Raw genomic sequence first — 20,801 nt, 5'->3', positions numbered from 1 at the left:
TGCCCGGCGCCATGCCCGCAGGACAGCTGGGAAAGGCTGCGCCCACAGCTAGAAACCCCATGATGTCCCACATTGCTGGCTTCCTGGACCTTGGGCCCTTTCAGTCTCATGCATGTGACCCCATACTTTCTCCACGGCTACTTTGCTTGTCCTTCTTCTGCGGAGACCACGCCCGCCAGTGGTGTCCCTGACGTCCAGGATGGGGTCTGCCCTGGGGAGGAGGTCCGCGTGCGGTTAGTGGGCTGCGCTGTTGAGAACTCTCTTCCCGCCGTCTCCAGGTGTTTGGGCGGAGCCAGTCTCTGCCGGGTGCGGACTCCCTCCTTGCCAAGCCCATTGACAAGCAGCACACGGACACCGTGGTGAACTTCCTCATCCGCGTGGCCTGTCAGGTGTGGTATCTGCGTGTCTCAGGTTAGGGATCCTTCCGAACAAAGGCTGTTTGATAGGCTCCAGTGAGTTTGATTGTCTGTGATGGTTTAGTCAAAAAAGAAATAGACAAACCAGGGTCTGAGAGCTAGTTTTGTCCCTTTCATACCGAATTCCGTTTATTTCGTGACTTGCTAATATCTGAAATCTGCCCGTGTTTTATAATAGGATTTTAAAAAACATTTTTTTTTCCAGCGGTGATGAAGTAATGGTATAGCTTATAATAGCATCTTGGTGTTGGGAAAACATGGCAGTTCAGTGATCTTGGGCAGATCACTTGACTTTCGAGTTATCTGTGTCATAAAGGTGTTGGGATGACCCAGCCTACGTAAGTTATGGACAACATTAGTAATTCAGATGCTTTATAACTTGCATTTATCATTCAAATCAGTAATATATTTTCATGAAGTTGTTGGCAATCAATTCCTGAAACTTTTCATTTTTATATTTCAAAAAACCTTGTAACTGAAATTTCCCTTACAAAGTAGTTTTTATAATTATTAAAAAATAGTATATCTTGCAACACTATTGAGGCCCTCCAAGTACTGAAAACAGTCTCCTAGACTCTTCAACCGATCCTTTCCTGTGTGCTGCAGCGTGCTGGGCGCGGCCTGGGAGGCCCAGCTAATGGGTTAATCGCACAAATGAGGGCAGAGCACCACTGGCCCACTGTGAGGGAGGTGGGGGTGTCCCCAGGGGGAGCAGAGACAGCTGGGTTGAGGCGAGGTTGAGTCAGACGGGAGGGGAGGTGGCCAGGAGGTGGAGCGCTGGGGTGGGAGGGCGCGGGGCAGCAGCGGGCGAGAGGCCTGTGAACACGTGTGCTGGGAAACTCGGGCTTGAACGTGAGTGAACTTCCAGGTTAACGACAACACCAACACTGCGGGGTCTCCTGGGGAGGTGCTGTCCCGCCGGTGTGTCACTCTCCTGAAGACGGCCTTGCGACCGGACATGTGGTCCAAGTCGGAGCTCAAACTCCAGTGGTTCGACAAGCTGCTAATGAGCGTGGTAGGTGCGAGGGCCCGGAGCACGGGCGGGCCACCAACCCCAATCTCCTTGCCCGCGGCTGGTCATGGCCCCTTTCGCCTCCTCCTCTGGCCACTGGCTAATGAGGAGGGAGTGTCATTCGCTGAAAATGGCTCTAAATCTTTAGCTCTCACCTCCACCCCAGGGAGAGTTGGGAGTTTTGAAAACAGAATACTTCTCTTGCCTTTCACAGATTAATTTCTTAAACCCACCTACCCGCTGGCATGGAATAAACATTTTTAGTTGACTTATGCAGCCACTTTTAAAGTAAAGTTGAATTTTTAAAATAGATTGAATGATGGACATAGCACTGTATAGTCAGGTAATTAGAGATAGCCCCAGATGCTAATTATTTGTTGGGTTTTTTGGTTGTTTTTGTTTCTCTAAAAACCACGATTCTGTAATTTTCTGGAGGTTGCAGAAGCTGTTCTCTTGCCTTATCCATTTCATTACCAGGATACAGTTCAGTTTATCTAGTTCTGTGGTGAAATTTGAAAGCTTTTGGTCTCAGGATGATCATACCTACTGTAAGCGTTTTTGTTATTTTGTGCTGCAAAGATTAGCATCATTGCTCAAGTTTTTTGAAAGGTTAAACAGGTTAACCTGTGTTATGGAAACAGAGTAATAGGCCCCCTGAGTCTGCAGCACGTGCTTCGCTTCTAGCTTGGTGCTTAACTTATTTGCAGATTTCTTTCCTCTTTTTCTCTTTGAAAGGTCAAATTATTTTCCTATCAAATGTAGTCACCATTGAATCAAGCTCAGCCCCTTCACAGGCTGACGTTTTCTGAGGGCGCTGGGTCTGCTCACACTGACTTCCTGCCTTTCCCCATGATCTGCCTCACAGCAGTGCACACACATGGTGCACCTGCAGGGCGTGTGTGTGCGTCAGCCACAGACACACGTGTCGTGAGGCCAAACTTAAATCCTTGCTGTAAAACTTGTGCTCTATTTTCTATTTTATTCTTTTGGGTTTTTTTTTCTCTCTTTTTTTTTAATGCTGACAATCTGTTAGATTGATTTCATGATACATAGTTTCAAAGATACTTCCTTTTGGAAGGATATATGTATTTTAACTAAAAACATGAGAAAAAAGCAAAATTCATTGCAATAGTTGCCTTTTTAAACCAGATTTTAGTGATTTTCAAAATTTTAGTACTACTTAATATCGAATATTAATATCTTTCATGAGCTTAAGGGAAGTTTGACTAAATATTTAAAGAAAATTTATTAAAAGGAAGATTATGAAATCGTACTGTGTTAATAAAATATGGTGGTCATTTATCTTTCTGATGTGTTTATTCTTCAGTGGTTGTTTATTTCATTTCCAAGTACTTATTGACGCGTGTAGTTTTAATTTCGCTTGGTTTCTGTTTGTAATTCGCTGTAGTGTTTATCTCATCTGTGTGTGGCCTGTGTTCTCCGTTCCAGGAGCAGCCCAATCAAGTGAACTATGGAAACATATGCACAGGATTGGAAGTGCTGAGCTTCTTGCTGACCGTGCTGCAGTCCCCAGCCGTCCTGAGCAGCTTCAAGCCCCTGCAGCGTGGAATCGCGGCCTGTATGACGTGCGGAAACACCAAAGTGTTACGAGCCGTCCACAGCCTTCTCTCACGCCTCATGAGTATTTTCCCAACGGAGCCAAGTATGTGACCTTTGCCGTTGGCACCTTTCTTTCTTTCCGAGTGGGTGGGTGGACACAGAGCTTGTTAGCTGAGAACGCTCACCCTCCTGTTACTATAGTGAGCATTTTATTATTCTGCTTTTCTTTGTACCTTTAAACTTTCTTTAAAAGAAGTTGACATAAAAACTTCATGGTAGCAGTCTTTACATTAGCAGTTTTTTTCCAAAGCAGTTTTTTGTCTGCTTTGGAAATACAGTTTTCTTCATCAGCTGAACATACCATTTCCATATGGTATTTAAAGGAAGTTAGGTTAAAATATTTCGTCAACTGCTGAACAGCTGACAAGATAGAATTTTGGCATCTCATATGTAAGTCTATTTAGGGTATTCAGGCGAGGCTTGGTGGCATGAAAGGTGGTTACTGAGCTCCGTAAACTGGGAACCACGCGTCCTGTGATGAGAGGTGCCCGTGTCAGTCCCCACAGGTCCCAGACAGCCAAGCTCAATGCTGCCCTGAGGAGAGTTAGCGTCCCAGAGCCTGGCCGGGCCCGCGAGCCGGACCCCAGAGCCCAGGTTCCCACTACTGTTTCAGGCACTTCGAGCGTGGCCTCCAAGTACGAGGAGCTGGAGTGCCTCTACGCGGCGGTGGGCAAAGTCATCTATGAGGGCCTCACCAACTACGAGAAGGCCGCCAGCGCCAACCCCTCCCAGCTCTTTGGTGAGCGTGTGTCCATCGTGGTTTTCCCAGCGTGGTCCAGCTGCGCACTGGATGAGCTTTTCCTTCTGGGCCCGAGGGGCGCTGACCCCTTGCAGGCGAAAATCTTCTTATGAGTTACAGTCGGCTCTCTGTATATTTTACGTGGTTCCTTCGTGTCTGCAGCCCCTCGTACACAGATTCAGCCGACCCCGGATCGTGTAGCACTGTAGTATTTACTAGTGAAAAAAAGCTATGCGTAAGTGGACTCATGCAGTTCAAACCTGTGTTGTTTAAGGGTCACCTGTAATGTTGACATTTGGGATTAAACCTGTACTTTGGTCAGAAATGGCACATTTTTGTCTAGCACGTTTTTTAATGTTTTAAGTAGTACGTTTTTGTGAATTACTCAATTTTTAAAGACTTTTCTCAAAAAACACCTGTCACTCTCTACCTTTCAGGGACCCTGATGATCCTCAAGTCTGCCTGCAGCAACAACCCGAGCTACATCGACAGGCTGATCTCGGTCTTCATGCGCTCCCTGCAGAAGATGGTCCGAGAGCACCTGAGCCCGCAGGCTGCCTCGGGCAGCACGGAAGCCACCTCAGGTGACAGGCTCGGCCCCGTGTTCTCCCCTGAGGCTTCGGCACCTAAACGTGCCGGCTGTGATTAGATTCTAAAGCCAACATGAATGTCTGCTGTGTTTATGCAGTTCAGCATCATTTGCTCTTCACAGAGAGGTTCTGAGCACTTCATTTACAACCGTAATAAGACTCGCTTTTAAAATGAGCTGCTTTTAAAAATTGTGAATGTAAGAGTGAAGAAATTTGAGCAACATTCATCACTAGATGAGAGTTATCTAACAATTTTGCTATAAAACAGAGATTGCTATTATCAGAGCTATTATTTCTGAAGAGGAATTAAGTCACCGGTTCCAGACCTGAGCTGTGAGCTTCAGGAATCGGGGATGTGTTGGTGTGAGGCAGGGAGCTGCGGTTGTCACTCTGCCAGTTGCCCCTCGGAGCACCAGTGCCATGCGTGTGACTTCAGGGCTTGGCTGTATGCGGGGTTGCCTGCAGCGGTCCCACCAGCTCCATCATCCCTTCCCCTGTGAGGAGGCTCTTACAGGGCCCCCCTGTCAAAGCGGAGTAGTCAGAAAGCCGTGAGGCACTTCACATCCCAGAGCTCTAGTTGCAGGAGAAGATATTTTGGGGAGGAAATGGGCAGAATCCAGGGTGCCATGCAGTGCGGGTGGTTGGTTGCCTGCTCAGGCAAGTTGGTAGAGATCGTTGGGCTCTTTCTCCGCTTGAGCAGGAACCAGTGAGCTGGTGATGCTGAGTCTGGAGCTGGTGAAGACGCGCCTGGCTGTGATGAGCATGGAGATGAGGAAGAACTTCATCCAGGCCATCCTGACCTCCCTCATTGAGAAATCCCCCGACGCCAAAATGCTCCGGGCCGTGGTTAAAATTGTGGAAGAATGGGTTAAAAATAATTCCCCGATGGCAGCCAATCAGGTGAGCTGCCAAGAGGGGCTGTGCTCTGGCCAGGTGATCTTCCTGTGTGTGTAAAAGGAAATTCAGGCGTCGCATTCTAAGCTCTTCTGCAAGTTCTCAAACTAAACATTTCTTTCTCCAGTGTTTGCATTCACCGAATCTTCCTTTACGGTGGATTTTTCTCACTGTGCTTAACAGATTTTAAACAGAAATTTGGAATAACTGGTCACTTATCTTATAAGGTTTTACTTCTGTTAAAATGTTAAATGAACCTTACTTGTTAGTCTTCTGTGGTGGTGAAGTTAAGCCAAGAATAATAATGATGGGGGATTATTATTTGATTTAGTAAGATGCTTTCAAACTTCTGATTTGTTTTTTAGTTTAGTTGCTTTTATGTTGGCACCTGTCTTGATCTTAAGCATCCGAAGAACCATTTAGAAACAACCTTGTCTTATCTTACCTGACAAGATCGTAAGAGCTTAAAAATTGGTAGAGCATATGGCTGAAATACTTGGGAACATGTCTTTTTTCAAACAGAAATAATTGAGCTTTTCTTTTAAAAAACAAATTTGTACAGACACCTACACTCCGGGAGAAGTCCATTTTGCTTGTGAAAATGATGACCTACATAGAAAAGCGTTTTCCAGAAGACCTTGAACTAAATGCACAGTTTTTAGACCTTGTTAACTACGTCTACAGGTAATCACAGCAGTTAATCAAATGTTGCTCGTGTCGGTCCCCGGCGTGCTCTCTGACTAGCCAGTAATGTGACTTTTTAATCTCATTATATTTAAATTTTAAATGTTCATGTAAATCACATAACATATTTTGGCATCATTAATGAGCCTTTTTGCTCAAACGCTGCATCAGCCCAGGACGATTTGGAACACACTCTTGGCCTTCATGGCGGCTTTTCGGAAAGCTGGTGTCCACTTGTTCACTGCTCGTTTGTTTACGACCTGAGGGTCCCCCATCCTGCGTAACTCTGCTATCTCGGTGTCGTTCCTTGGATTGCAGGGATGAGACGCTTTCTGGCAGCGAGCTGACCGCGAAACTTGAGCCTGCCTTTCTCTCTGGGCTGCGCTGCGCCCAGCCGCTCATCAGGGCCAAGTTTTTCGAGGTTTTCGACAACTCTATGAAACGGCGCGTCTACGAGCGCCTGCTCTATGTGACCTGCTCCCAGAACTGGGAGGCCATGGGGAACCACTTCTGGATCAAGCAGTGCATTGAGGTAGGACGGACCCAGCTCATGGTCCGTGCAGGGGGCCTGGGGCCGGGTGTCCACACATGCAAAGACAGATCAGACATCTCTACCACAAGACCGCTTTAATCTCTAGTAGGAAGGGAAAAGACTTAAAGCAGCCAGGCCAGACCAGCCTGACAACGCTGTGGGCTCTGACCCCTTAGTGCAAGGGGTCAGGGTGCTGGAGACGAGGCCCTGTGTGAACGGTCAGACTGTTTCAGTGGGCAGCAGTTCAGATGGTCTCTGATGTTGTTCACAGGATTGTAGTCAGACTTCTGGCTTCATTCTTTGGATTAATCACCAACGTACTGCACCAGGCCACCTGGGTTTCCCAAAGTAGGTTACCGATGCTGTGCAAATAGGTTACCAGACCAGTTTGTCTAGTGAGACAAGGTTGTGAAATTCTCTTTGAGGGAAGAGAAGGGAATCGTGGCACTGGGTTTCAGTGAGAGCTTGTTGGCATGTTTCCGTTGGTGCTGAGTGTACGTTTTCTGAGTGCTGTAAATAGCAGTATCTGGAACTTCACTAATGGCAATACAGTGGGCAGAGTTCCCTGATTTATTCTTCATTCTTTCACGAGACTTACCGATTGCTATTAGGTGCCAAGCCCGGGGGTAGGAAGTGACAAAGACGAAAAAGACATTGGGCCATGTAGAGGACGGGACGGGCTGAAGGGCACAGCTAGGAACCTGCTGTCCTGCCTCCTTCTTCCTGTGTGTCTGGTCCGTCGCCAGGTGTTACCAGTTCAAGGCCACTCGCTTTTCTCCCTCCCCTCTCCTGCCTCCCTCTCTGGCTCACAAAGATGACAGGAGTGGTGTCCTTAGTGTTCACCCACCTTCCCTCCTGCCCGCCACAGTTTTTACTGTTGCAAACTTGTTCTGATAGAGTAAAGCAGACTGTGTCGCTCATTGCCTTTGTACCCAGCACAAAACCCCACCTCCAGGATACGGTCTCACTGGCCCCTCTCCAGCCCTGTGCTGCCCCTCTGCCCCAGCTCATTAGTCTACAGCCTCACTGGCCTCCCGGGTTCTCACCCATGCCACATTCCTGACACCCACGCTGAACTGAAGCAGGCGCCCTTCTGTCCTCTGTCGCCTGCCCGTCCCCTGGGCTGCACCATCACGATGAGCGTATGTGTTACGTGTTGATGTTGGTCTTGTCCTTCCCTCTGACGCTCCAGCCTCACCAGGCGGGGGCACCGTCTCTGTGAGGTTGGCAAACGAATCTCCAGGGCCTCACACAGTACATAGTGGGTGTCCAGTAAGAATGCAAGAGTGGCTGGGTCGGGGGCGGTGTGAGCCGGGTCGGGGCTTCGGGGAATAGTCTCGGGGGTGTTGCGTGCGTGTGGGGACTGTTACCTTACGGGCGCCCCCCTAGGGAACTCACACTGTCCCCTGCGGGCTGTGGGAAGCCCCTGGGGGTGTCGGGAGGGGGTGCCGAGGTCAGCCTGTGGAATGAGATGAGTTGGAGAAGAGTAAGTCGCGATGAGTTAGGAAGCTGTGTCTGGGCAGGAGGTGACGCCGGCAGGATCCGGTGATGTGGGTGGGAGACGAGAGCGGAGGGAAGATGGGCGGGTGGAGCGACATGCCTCTGAGAGGACAAGGAGGGGTCCTGTCTGGGAGGGAGGGAGATGCCGAGCGTATGCCTAGGCACGGAGTCGGGTGCCTGCCTGGGTGGGGGCGCTGGGAGAGAGGTCCAGACTCCTTTCTAAGCTGGGGGGTGTAGAGCGAGCTGGGCGCTGGGGTCATCAGCACGTGCTGGTCGAGGCAACTCGGGGTTAATGGGGTCCACACGCCACAGCACCAGGCGTGCATCCCAGGTTTGTCTTCTCTCCCGCAAACCCCCTCCAGCTCCTCCTGGCCGTGTGTGAGAAGGGCACGCCCATCGGGACCAGCTGCCAGGGTGCCATGCTCCCGTCCATCACCAACGTCATCAACCTGGCCGATAGCCACGACCGCGCGGCCTTCGCCATGGTCACGCACGTCAAGCAGGAGCCCCGGGAGCGGGAGAACAGCGAGTCCAAGGAGGAGGTAACGCCTAGTGCACAGTGCCGCCTTTTCACAGTGGGGCTCCCGTCCCTGTTGGAGAATTTTGTATCAGCCTTAGAATATTTTTAGGGCAAGAGCAGTGTGTTAAAACCTGTCTCTGCCTGAAAGCTCCGAATGTGGTACTGTGTTCAATACTTATATTTTCCTTATTTTAATGTCGAGGCATAATTGACACACATCCTGTTAGTCTCAGGTGTACAGTGTAATGACTTGGTATCTGTATGTACTGCGAAACGATCATCACGGTAAGTCTGGTCAACATGCATCGCCACACATAGTTACAGAAGTGTTTCCTTGTGAGGAGAACTTTTAAGACCTACTCTCTGGGCAGCTTTCAAATACGCAGCACAGCATTGTTAACTGCAGTCCCCATGCTGTACGTTACATTCCCAGGACTTCTTTATCATATAACTGGAAGTTTGTACCTTTTGACTCCTTGACCCATTCCACCTGCCTGCCACCCTCTGCCTTTGGCAACCGCCAGTCTGTTCTCTGTATTTAGGAGCTTGTGTGTGTGTATTTAGATTCCACACATAAAATTGAAATCATCTGATTGATTTCAGTTAGCATAATGCCCTCAAGGCCTATCCATGTTGTCGCAAATGGCAAGGTTTCATTCATTTTTATGACTGAATAATATCCATTCATCTGTTGATGGACACTTGGTTATTTTCATTCAGTTAGATGTTTTTAAAGGAGAATTGATAAGCGCCTTGTCTCGTCATTAAGTTTTGAGAGAGATCACTTTATCATGGGCTGTGCTGCTGAGCAAAGGGTATTTTACTGTTTGGTGATTGTTCTCCCCAAGTCAGGAGTAGCCCGTGTTGTATTACAAAGCACTGCTCCAGGAAGTGACGCCGTCATGAAGGAACTGTGGCTGTAGCTGGCTCCGCGGTCCACCTACTGTGAACCTCCTGTGTCTCTGCCCAGTCCTGGGGGGGGCGGCTGTGGAGCCCAGACCCGAGTGGCAGGGCAGAGCCTTGGCCCCGATGACTGTCGGTGCCCCGTGTGGAGTGGCTGACACCACGCGGGGGTCGGTCTGTAAGCTGTTCCCTTTAGGGTGTTGGCCCTCGGAAGCTCAGCCTGCCTGGCGTGGTGGGTGTTAGAAGACAGCCAGTCAGTGCTGAAGGAGGAGGGTACCCTCTTGGCTTTAAAAGGGGTAGTTGGTACCCTGTTCTGTATGTGAGACATCCACTTATTTTATTTACAAATAAATAAAAATTCTCTTCACTTAGCAGTTGCTAAGCACTAGATCATTTGGTGATAGAATCTTTTTTTCTTTCTGTCATCCTCCTGTGTGAAATAAATTGCCAGCTAGGAAGTGATTCTTCTGCATTTTCAAGGGTGCACACCAAATGGCCAATAATGTGACTTAGAGCCTAGTCTGATGATTGGATTCTGACTGTGACTTCCCAGAAAATTCAGAGAGAAATAAGGTTCATTCTTTTTGGGGGACGAGTTGTGTAAAACACCATGCCAACAAGGGTCTGTGCATTCTCCTGACAATATTATTAATCTGAATGAGCAAGACAGCCAGGCAGCTATGTTGCATTTTATTTATTTTATTTATTTATTTTTGGCTGCGTTGGGTCTTCGTTGCTGCGCACGGGCTTTCTCTAGTTGCAGCGAGCGGGGGCTACTCTTTGTTGCGGGGTGCAGGCTTCTCACTGCGGTGGCTTCTCTTACTGTGGAGCACAGGCTCTAGGTGTGTGGGCTTCAGTAGTTCTGGCTCTTGGGCTCTAGAGCGCGGGTTCAGTAGTTGTGGCCCACGGGCTTAGTTGCTCTGCGGCATGTGGGGTCTTCCCGGACCAGGGCTCGAACCCATGTCCCCTGCATTGGCAGACGGATTCTTTTTTTTTTTTATAAATTTATTTATTTATTTATTTATTTTTGGCTGTGTTGGGTCTTCGTTTCTGTGCGAGGGCTTCCTCTAGTTGCGGCAAGCGGGGGCCATTCTTCATCGCGGTGCGCGGGCCTCTCACTATTGTGGCCTCTCTTGTTGCGGAGCACAGGCTCCAGATGCGCAGGCTCAGTAGTTGTGGCTCACGGACCCAGTTGCTCCGCAGCATGTGGGATCTTCCCAGACCAGGGCTCGAACCCGTGTCCCCTGCATTGGCAGGCAGATTCTCAACCACTGCGCCACCAGGGAAGCCCGGCAGACGGATTCTTAACCACTGCGCAACCAGGGAAGTCCCTAAAGTTGTAATTTCTTTTTAACTTTGCTTTCCATAATCCAAATATAAAAACAAAATGGTGACATTTTTATAGTGTCATGTAAGAAAGAGAGCTAGGTCTGGTCTAGTTTAATCTGCTTGTTGTTTATTTTAGAATTCAAGATTATTTAATCCTAAACTTCCAAGAAACTAAAATTTTATTTACCGAAAGTGTAACAAGAAGTTTACAAGAGTTGTGATTGTTGATTTTCTTCAATTGACCTTTTGATTTTACATGTTTGTTTCTGTTTTTTAGGATGTGGAGATAGATATTGAACTAGCTCCTGGAGATCAGACCAGCACGCCCAAAACCAAAGAACTTTCGGAAAAGGACATTGGAAACCAGCTGCATATGTTAACCAACAGACACGACAAATTCCTTGATACGCTCCGGGAAGTGAAGGTCTGTGCAAATTTGGGGGGATAGTTGTGGTTCTCCCTCTGCCCCTGAACATTTTGAACAGTCCGTGAACCCGTGGACTCCCCCATTCACTGCTCGAGGTGAGCGTTTCTATAGGCAGGCCTGTGGATACTCGTGGCCATTGAGTACTTTGGCCTCTGCCACGCTGACTTGGAGCCAGGAGGCACCTGACGCCCCGACCGGGGTGAGGGGAGCAGCCACGTGAGGTCAGCCAGGCTCGTTTCGGCATGGCCTTCCTCACTGGGCAGCCTGAGTAGCAAGTAGGAGTATTCTCCACTTAAATGTTTTCTTCCATTTTCCTTGGAATATTTGTATCCTTGGGTTTTGCATTTTTAATGATGTGGGTATGAGAGTGAATTCCCTTCTTGACCTGTTGTTGGGTAAAAAGGACAACGTGACTGTGACATGTGTGTCTCTGTTTCGGGCGGCAGGGCCCATGGAGGGACGGCAAGTGTGTGCCTGAGCCTCTCTGCACCGGCTTCTTGATGCCGCGTGGGGAGCTGGGCTTCAAGCAGCCAGAAACCTGGCTGTTTATAAGAAATTCATACTTCAGAAACCACGGAGCTGTGGACAAAATCAAACGCGTCTGCGGATTTGATATACCCTCTGGGCCCCTGGTTCCCAAGTCCGACCCCGTTTGTGGGGTGTTCTGGTTCAGCCCTGTGCACTCCAGGCACCTCTCCCACTCTTGCCCGCTGTCAGTTGTAGAGACTCTGAACTTTCACGGTTCCTGATTTGTTCTTCAGAATTACACCTGTTGGCAAATAGCTTAGCTAGTATGTGTATGCTTCTCCTGTTTCCTCGTCCTATCTTCAGCAGCCTCTGCTTTGATGGCGCCTGTGTGCCTCTCGTTTGCACTTTCAGCATCAGCATTGTGTTCGTACTTCTCGGGCCTGCTGGAATCAGTAATAGGAAATGCCCTTGAAAGTTAGAAATGTAGGTGTGTCACTGGGGAGCCCCTTACCAGGTCCTGGCTCAGCTGCTAAGCACACCGGGGCTCCGTGGTGCTCAGAATCTGTGTTCCACTTTGGCATGACGTTTGTTCAGGTCTTTGAAAGTTTGGAAGTGGAGGAGCGCGTGGTAAGGTGGGGCAGTAACGTTTCCTGACCAAAGATGCGTGGGGCACCCGTGTGGCAGGGGTTTCAGCACCAGCCCTTGCCCGCTACACCGGTCTTTCCTCTCCGCAGACTGGAGCCCTGCTCGGCGCTTTCGTCCAGCTGTGCCACATCTCCACCACGCTGGCCGAAAAGACGTGGGTCCAGCTTTTCCCCAGATTGTGGAAAATCCTGTCTGACAGACAGCAGCATGTGAGTCTGTTTTTTAAGTCCTCTTTTGAAAAATGTAGTTTTAGGTTTTGATAAGTAATTGGTTAAGTTTCAAAGACTGAGGAAACTAGTATTATCCAAGAGTGAATAATCAAAAATATCCCAGATGCTGAGTGAGAGAGTAAAGCGTGCTGATTTTTGCACGAGACCCAGGTCAGCCTGCTCTTGGGTTCCAGGCTCTGGCGGGCGAGGTCAGCCCATTCCTGTGCAGCGGCAGCCACCAGGTGCAGCGGGACTGCCAGCCCAGCGCCCTCAACTGCTTCGTGGAGGCCATGTCCCAGTGTGTCCCTCCCATCCCCATCCGGCCCTGCGTGCTCAAGTACCTGGGGAAGACCCACAACCTCTGGTTCCGCTCCACCTTGATGCTCGAGCACCAGGCCTTTGAGAAAGGGCTGAGCCTGCAGATTAAGCCCAAGCAAACAACGGAGTTCTATGAGCAGGAGAGCATCACTCCACCTCAGCAGGTGAGGCCCCGCCTTGTTTTGTTGATCACGTCTTCCTTGCTGGTGACTTCGTGGTCCCAGCAAACATCTCCCCAGTGATTTTAAATTAGGTACCGTGAAGTTGCTTTGTTGGGGCAGGGGGAAAGCAGTTGTCACGAGCACTCAGAAACTGTGACCTGTGTTTCAGGAGATTCTGGATTCCCTCGCTGAGCTTTACTCTCTGTTACAAGAGGAAGACATGTGGGCCGGCTTGTGGCAGAAGCGTTGCAAGTACTCGGAGACGGCGACGGCCATCGCCTATGAGCAGCACGGGTTCTTCGAGCAGGTAGTGCCGTCGGGCGGGATGTCCAGGTCGCATGGGTGGTGAAAGGCGTTTATAGTGGTTCTTTATTATCATGTCCTCAAGTCAGTTCGTGTCTAAATAAGAAATTTACTGTTTTCTTTGAAGCATTTATTTATCCACATAAAGACTCTTTGATTAAAGTCTCAGTTTCAGAGAAACATACGTATGTGACGTGAACATTTTTAAAGCTCAGTCCTGAATCGTTTACTGTTAGTTGCTAATGTGGATGCTTCTTATCTACAGTCATTGATCCTGTTGGAAGTGGTAGGTAGATTGTGATCAGTGTGAGATTTTAATCCTCGTGCCTGTCCTTTCACTGTAGTGTGGGTCACTGTCGCAGCCGCGTGTAGGGCACCGAGCCACAGAAACTCCAGAGGCAGAGGCACGGGCTGTGGCCCCTGCTCTCATCGCTGACGGATGGAAAAATGAACCCGGGGTCTCGGCGGTCTCCCTCCCGCTCCTTCCGTTGTGTGTGGGGAATTATGCACCTTCTCCTCCACTCTCTTCTGTTCTCTGAATGGAGAATTCTGGGTGTTGGGTGACCTTCGAGAAGAGCAACGAGACACCCCTGGGTCTGTGATGCAACTTGCCCTAAATAATTGAGCAATGGTCATGTAAAAGTTTCTAGTTAAACCGCAGTTTGAAAGCAGTTTAACTTTTTTAGGCACAAGAATCATATGAAAAGGCAATGGATAAAGCCAAGAAAGAACATGAGAGGAGTAATGCATCCCCTGCTATTTTCCCAGAATACCAGCTTTGGGAGGACCACTGGATTCGGTAAGCTGAACAGTGACGTGTTCAAGAATCAGTTAAGGAAACCAGTGAGAAGTGTCTGAAATGTTCTCATAATGAGTGTTTTTAAGAGGGAACTTTGCTGCTTTCTTTATGGCCCCGTGAAGGAAAGAACAAACAAAAACCTATAAACAGCTTTTAAAGTCTTGAGTAATTGAGAGTGTGTTGGAGAAACAGTGAACGACCCCTGCTCTCCACAGGCTCCGGAGCTCTGAGCTCTGCCGCAGGGGCTGCGGTTCTTGCTACTCCGGGGGCGCGTAGTTTACTGCCCTGGGGCACCTCAGCATCCCGCAGAAGCCCGCCCTTCTCTGGTGGGGGGAAATACTTTTTCCTTTCGGTGGAATGGAAATGACTTAAAATCCCATCTGTGGGTGTGGTCACTAAGCTTTGGCCCCCGATCCCTGATCTCTAGGTGCTCCAAGGAGCTGAACCAGTGGGAAGCCTTGACAGAGTACGGCCAGTCCAAAGGTCACATTAACCCTTACCTGGTCCTGGAGTGTGCTTGGCGGGTGTCCAACTGGACCGCCATGAAGGAGGCGCTGGTGCAGGTGAGACCCCACCCCTCCCCGCCCACCCCGTGACTCGTCCATGCTCAGGTCACAGTCTCCACAGCTGAGTGGGGCCCTGTTGCCAAAGCTGTGAGTCTCTGGAGATTTCCCTTCACTCACAGCAAGCTGGGCATTTTGACAGATGAAAGAGAGCGCTTGGGAAGCAAGAGTTATTTTGGGTTATCACTAACATCTTTCCTGAGTTTGAGTTAAATTATAACTTAAGTATTGGTTCATTATTGAGTTACAGTAAAAAGTATCAGGTGGAGACCTTGGATTCTCTGAGAAAACAGTAATGTCTGGAGAAATTTGGAAAAACAGAGGCAGTTGTACTGGTGGACTTGGTTGGCAGAAGGTCTGCAGCAGTGAGTATAGCAAAGGTGAATTGTGCAAGCAGGGCCTGGCACAGTAGCTGCTGTCAGTAAGTTTGTTACATGAAAACGGTATCACATTCAAAGCATGTCTTGCATTACGAAAGTGGTAATTGTGCAGTGAAAGTGAAGTTGAGCCATTAACATGGTTGAGGTCTACATTTTCAAAAATTAAACTCCATCCAGAGGAACTCAGTGCCTGACGGGAGAGCAGGCACAGAGGTACAGTTTTCTTTCTCACACTGGGAAGCCTGTGTCAGGGCATCAGAAGTTATGGTGTCAGACAGCGCAGCTGTGCTGTCTGAGCCCCACGTCGTCATCGTCTTCATCACCATCACCACCATCACCACCATCACCACCATCATCACCATCATCAAAGCCTTGCCTTGGGTGGTCTGTGAAAGCAGCTATTCTTGTTGCTCTTTATTTTTTCCTGCATCTGTACCCTTCTGTGATTTTCTCCTTTGGCCCCTTTTCTTTGCTGCTGCTCCTCAGTTTTTGACCTTTTCTATGTGGTGTCAGTGTTACGGGGTTTAGGGGTTTACACTATTGTCCTGTTCTCACCTTCCCCCTTTACCTAGTAAGGGTTTATTTACAGTCACACCAATGATTCTCCTTCCTTAATGTGGAGACTCAAAAGCACATTGAGATTATAGGCCACTTTGTTTGAAAGGATTAACCTAAAATTTTAACTTGTATTGTGGATACCATGCTTATTTTGTTACTTCTGCTGCTTTTAAACAAAATGCAAAAAGATCGAAGAACTGAAATAGTCACAAGCTGTTAACTACAGAGTGGTTACAGAGCCCAGGGTCTGGACTTTCAGGGTGGGACCTGGGAAATGGCTCACCTGATGCAGGGAGTTGGTGTTACTCTGAGAAATAACCAATCATTTCTGTAGGTGAACAGAAATAAATATTTTGCTGACAGGTTGCATTTACAGTTGATTGTTCTTTATTCTGATAAACATTCTCCTTTATTTTATCTCAATGTAAAAGTATTTATATTATAAATAAGTATTTATAACTCACTCTAACGGTTTCTTTTTCTCCTTTCCAAGGTTTCACTTAGCAGGATATGTGCAGTATCATACTGTCCATAGGTCTGACAAATCATCTTCTTTCACAAATTCTTGATTATTTTCCCAAAATTTTAAGACACTTACTGGTTAGAAAAAGCTCAAAGTATATTAATAAGCACTCTGGGTAATCAGTAAATTAATTTCAAATGGTCTTGATAGTACTAAGTTATTTACTCATTTACCAGTATTTAAAAGAAAAAAAATCAAATTACCTTTCTTTTTCCTCCTGTGTCTTGCGATTATGGGGCTGCTTGTAGTCGTTCATTTCTTGGTTTGATTTAATAAATGGGATAATTTTTTTCAGTGGAGGAGAAATGAGAAGAGAGGCCTTTGTTCTTAATGTTACAGAGGGCAGGTGTGATTGACAGAAGCCTATCTTAAATAGTGTTTAAGTCCAGAAAATGTAAGATTTTAGGTGTAATTTTAGAGGATCATGTAGGAAGCAGATGTGTTTACAAGGTTGCCTCCCTGAATTTCTTCATCACTGGATTACTGAGAACTAAGAGGGGCCGTGGACGTGACTCTGCTGTGAAAAAGTCAGATGTTAGAAAACAAGGCCAAGTGTTATGTCAGCGCATTATTATTACCGCCACTGCTCTTACGTCATTTGTACAGAGAGCAGCATGGCACTAAGATGTGTGTAATTTCTATTGTTGCTTCCCAGACGTGCTTCACAATGAATGTCTTATTGATCTTGTTACAGCAAGTCCTATAAAATTCTTTTAAGAATATTTCTATATTCTTTCATTTTTTTATACACAGAGATTATTTTTGAAAAGAGTTTAATTTTTTAATTTACATTTTTTAAAATGCTCTGTAAGAGGCTGGTAAAATGCAATGGGTTCTGATGCCTTCTTTAGAAGGTGGTGGGCAAACACAGGGGCTTTCCCGGGCACACCTGGCGCCTCTCCCTGGGCTTAGGGCCAATGGGAGGAAACGTGCTGGCTCTGGGCTCTGTCCACTTCATCAGAACTGATAACCAAGATACGAGAAATCTGGGGGAAACTTTATAGTAGATAATAAAGTGCGGCCTTTAAATGACAGTAAAATTTATGAATGTTCACTCATGTTCTTATAAACCTGAATCGCTGCCTTCAGCTTCCTTATATAATGTGGAACAAGTTAGATTAATTTCCCAGGATAACTGTGAATTGGAAACAATTCAAAATTATACTGATATTTATCAGAGAGGAGATGAGCACATATTTAATCCTTTGAAAATTCACTGGCTGACTTTGTACGTTGTTCATCTGGTCTGTCATAATGGTGTTGATCAGTTTCCCCTTTCTGGAACTACTAGTGACCTTAAAGCAAGGATCCTGTGGCACCTCCATAGATAGAGAGATTGGCCACTCATTGGTATTCGGCAAAGGAGAGTGTCCAGAAAAAATCTAAAGCACGATGACATCTCTAAGGAAAATGAGTGTCTATTTATAGCTTAATTTCTGTTTATTGCTTTGCAAACTGGCTACCAAAAAATTGACTTTACTTTTTGACTCTTTCCACTGAGAGGAAGTATACCCATTGTTTCCTATGTGATGTTCTTCCATAACCAGGTAGAAGTAAGTTGTCCAAAGGAGATGGCGTGGAAGGTCAACATGTACCGTGGATACCTGGCGATCTGCCACCCTGAGGAGCAGCAGCTGAGCTTCATCGAGCGCCTGGTGGAAATGGCCAGCAGCTTGGCCATCCGCGAGTGGCGGCGGCTGCCCCACGTGGTGTCGCACGTGCACACACCTCTTCTCCAGGTGGGTCCCTCCCGGCAGAGCTCCTCCCGTCCAGGCTTAGGTCCATAAGCTGAGCTGGACGGGAGAGGAAACTCCTTCCACTTGTCCTTTCCCATTTAAACTCATCCTCGGTGAAAGGAAGGCCAGAGGCAAAACGGAGAGGACTGAAATGTTGCGTCTCATTTTTGGTGCTTCCAAGGGATTTAACTGACAGAAGCCGTCCCACGGGAGTGATCTGGATGATTTTCATTTTTGCTTTAGGAATATTCTTTAATGCCCACTGTACCACCATCAGTGTGATGCCACTGTTCAGTCTGAAAAGGTCTCTCCTCCTCTGAGACTCTAAGACTGCAGTTAAATAGGCTGCGCCTTGGCTTCTTCCTTTGTGTGTCGTCTTCACTATTTCTGACAATTTGTTCAGCCACACCAGCCACCATTCAGTGGCTCAGATCTAAAGGGTCTCTCCCCACAGCCCCTTGTGCACGCCGCCCCTCTCCATGGAACATGCTTCCCCATCCTCCCAGCCCCTGTGCATGTGCGTGTGTACGCACATACACACACACACACACACACACACACACACACACACACACGAAGGACTGTGTCAGCTCTTGTCCTCTTTTATCTGGCTCCTGGCATGGAGCAGCTCCCAGTGTTATTGCGTGAGTAAAACTATAGGCAGAATGGTCATACTTTTTTCCTCTTGAAAGAGTAGTTTTGAGACTTAAACTGCTATATTGATTTTTATAGTGTAGTTTTTTATAGATTTTTTAAATGATATAGTTATTTATTAATATACTTAGATTATTTTGTCACTGTCATAGTGAACCAGAAGTTCATTGAAGCAATTAATCGCTTTGTTTTGATATTTTTCCTTTTTGTATCTATTATTTTTGGCTTTTTCGCAAGGTGTGCACTAAGGTAGTGTTATTTTGCAGGTATATAACATCTCTAATCTAGGTTATTAAAATATTCTAAAGCCTTTTATTTAAAGTGGACTTTTTCTTCCACATCCTCTAAAAGTGAAAAGATGGGTTGCATGTCGTAGCTGTTAGGAAAAAAGTTATTGCATGAACATAGGAAAAAGGTGTCAATGCAAGAAATATTGTGAATGACTGAGTATTATTATGAATGAATGGCTAAGTATTGCTATGAATAACACAGTTGTGAATAAATAGAAATTATTGTGTGGTTATATATTCAAAGTACAGAGTATAAAAGGCAGTATTTCAGACAATTCTGATTCAGGAATTTTGGAAATGAAATTAAAGGCAGTTTCTCTTCCACTGCTGTGGTCACAGTTGATACTCAGTAATTTGTTGATTAGTTTGGTTACAAAGCTAACTGCATTTAGAGAGATGATTTCCTCCCCCAAGTAGCACTATCAACCAGCATAGCTGAGAAATCTTATAGAAAATGAAGACATAAGAATGATTTTATGGAAACGATTCAACAATGTTTCAGTTTGATCATTCGGTAACTATTAATTTTAGGGTCAGAGTTTGAGGAGGTGGAAAGGATGAGCTAGAGAAGTGTTTATTTTTAAAAAATTAACTATACCTTTTTTCGAAACCTATAAATGTTAAAACAATGCCTAATTTTTAGAAATATTTATCATGTTTTAATAAGTTATAAAATAATGTATTTCGAACTACAGCTTGTGTCTCTCCCCCTCCTCCTCAACTACCACCCCTCAACCCCTCAAAAGAATCACTGAGGGGAAAAGTTTTGGTGCTTTTGCACAGCAGCATTCCCGTCTTACTGACTCCAGGACCCGAGAGTTGTGACAGGGATTTTAGGTGGCGCGTCTACCCCTTTGGCCTACTGAAAACATCAGTACTGGGCTCCTGGATCAGCCACGAGTCAGGAAGAAACACAGAGTCTGAGCGCTGTTGCGGAGGGAGTGACTTTGCTGTCACGTTGTCCAGAAGAGCAGCGTAAGGGCCTCTGAAGTTTTACTTCATAACAGCAACGGGCACAACGGGGGACGTTGTTAAAACCAACCTTTCACAACTCTGAAATTTAAAGATTTGCAGTAATCCAGGGAGCATTTAAGGAAAACAGCTGTATTTCAGTAAGAATAGCAAGCTTTGTGGCATTTAATTGTCCTATTCCCATCACCCCTCTTCCCAGCTCTGCCTTGAAAACCAACAGCTTCCAACCATAGTAGCTGTGAAAACCAGCCTAGCAGCCACCAGTGGAAGACAGTACAGATTTAGAGACCCCCCAAAAAAAACCCAGCCCCAGAATGCTGGCACTATTTAACCAGCACTACAGCTCCTAGAAGAACCCTATTCACAGGGTTTGTCTCTATTTGACCTGACTCAGAGCTTGCTCAATAGAGAAAGTCATATGTGAGAGCATTTGTCAAAAATAATCACTGGCAATTGTTTAATATCACAGCTGCCTGATGTAGCAACACCAGTCCCAGTAAAGGGAAGATTAGAGAATGAGATGTCTATATATATTGTGAAAAGCTTTAACATATTCCTGGGAATCTAGAAGACCACATACACATACATCCTGTGCACACATGCTCAGGAGAGACTTGAGAAGATCCTAAGCTTTCACCTCTGGCTGACCTTGGGGCTCTGTATAAGTGGGAAGTAAAGGCTGAGGCAGAATTGAAAATTGCCTGGCTGAGGGATAAGGGGCATGCTGCAAAAGGCACACAGAGCCTTATCATTTCAGGTCTTTAAGGAAATCTCTGTCTAATCATTTGCTGACCAGTAAGCTAACTGAGCAGAGACTCTAGTGGTTACATTCTGCAAAGACTACAGACTTTATAGAAGTAGTTCAGGAATATTTGAAAAAGTTTTATCTAACCTATAAGCACAAGAAAAAAATGCTCAACATCATTGGTCATTAGGGAAATGCAAATCATAACCGCAATGAGATACCACTTTATACGCATTAGCATAGCTAGAATGAAAAAGGTAATAGCAAGTATTGGTGAGGATGTGGAGAAAAATGGAATCCTCATATATTGC

General features: G+C 46.7%; 1 protein-coding gene across 16 annotated transcripts in view; it reads left to right on the top strand.

Moving 5' to 3' along the window:
- TRRAP (transformation/transcription domain associated protein) overlaps nt 1-20,801 on the top strand; it is a 120,210-nt gene that overhangs the window by 61,450 nt on the left and 37,959 nt on the right. For 9 of the 16 annotated variants that reach the window (XR_014235851.1, XM_082360873.1, XM_082360864.1 and 6 more), the window contains 16 exons: nt 279-389; nt 1,285-1,431; nt 2,878-3,091; nt 3,662-3,787; nt 4,225-4,371; nt 5,078-5,277; nt 5,834-5,955; nt 6,274-6,487; nt 8,350-8,529; nt 11,017-11,163; nt 12,369-12,488; nt 12,665-12,970; nt 13,137-13,274; nt 13,957-14,069; nt 14,497-14,632; nt 17,641-17,832. Coding sequence is in view for 15 of the 16 variants with exons in the window: in XM_082360873.1 (XP_082216999.1) it covers nt 279-389; nt 1,285-1,431; nt 2,878-3,091; nt 3,662-3,787; nt 4,225-4,371; nt 5,078-5,277; nt 5,834-5,955; nt 6,274-6,487; nt 8,350-8,529; nt 11,017-11,163; nt 12,369-12,488; nt 12,665-12,970; nt 13,137-13,274; nt 13,957-14,069; nt 14,497-14,632; nt 17,641-17,832 (2,613 nt within the window). In the remaining variant the exon portion in view is untranslated. The remainder of the gene's footprint in view (nt 1-278; nt 390-1,284; nt 1,432-2,877; nt 3,092-3,661; nt 3,788-4,224; nt 4,372-5,077; nt 5,278-5,833; nt 5,956-6,273; nt 6,488-8,349; nt 8,530-11,016; nt 11,164-12,368; nt 12,489-12,664; nt 12,971-13,136; nt 13,275-13,956; nt 14,070-14,496; nt 14,633-17,640; nt 17,833-20,801) is intronic. The other 7 variants (XM_082360869.1, XM_082360868.1, XM_082360866.1 and 4 more) reach the window with 1 other exon arrangement.

The sequence above is a fragment of the Balaenoptera borealis genome (assembly GCF_965194805.1).
Source record: "Balaenoptera borealis genome assembly, chromosome: 16".
Classification (NCBI taxonomy): Eukaryota; Metazoa; Chordata; class Mammalia; order Artiodactyla; family Balaenopteridae; genus Balaenoptera; species Balaenoptera borealis.
This window is presented reverse-complemented; position numbering and strand designations above follow the sequence as displayed.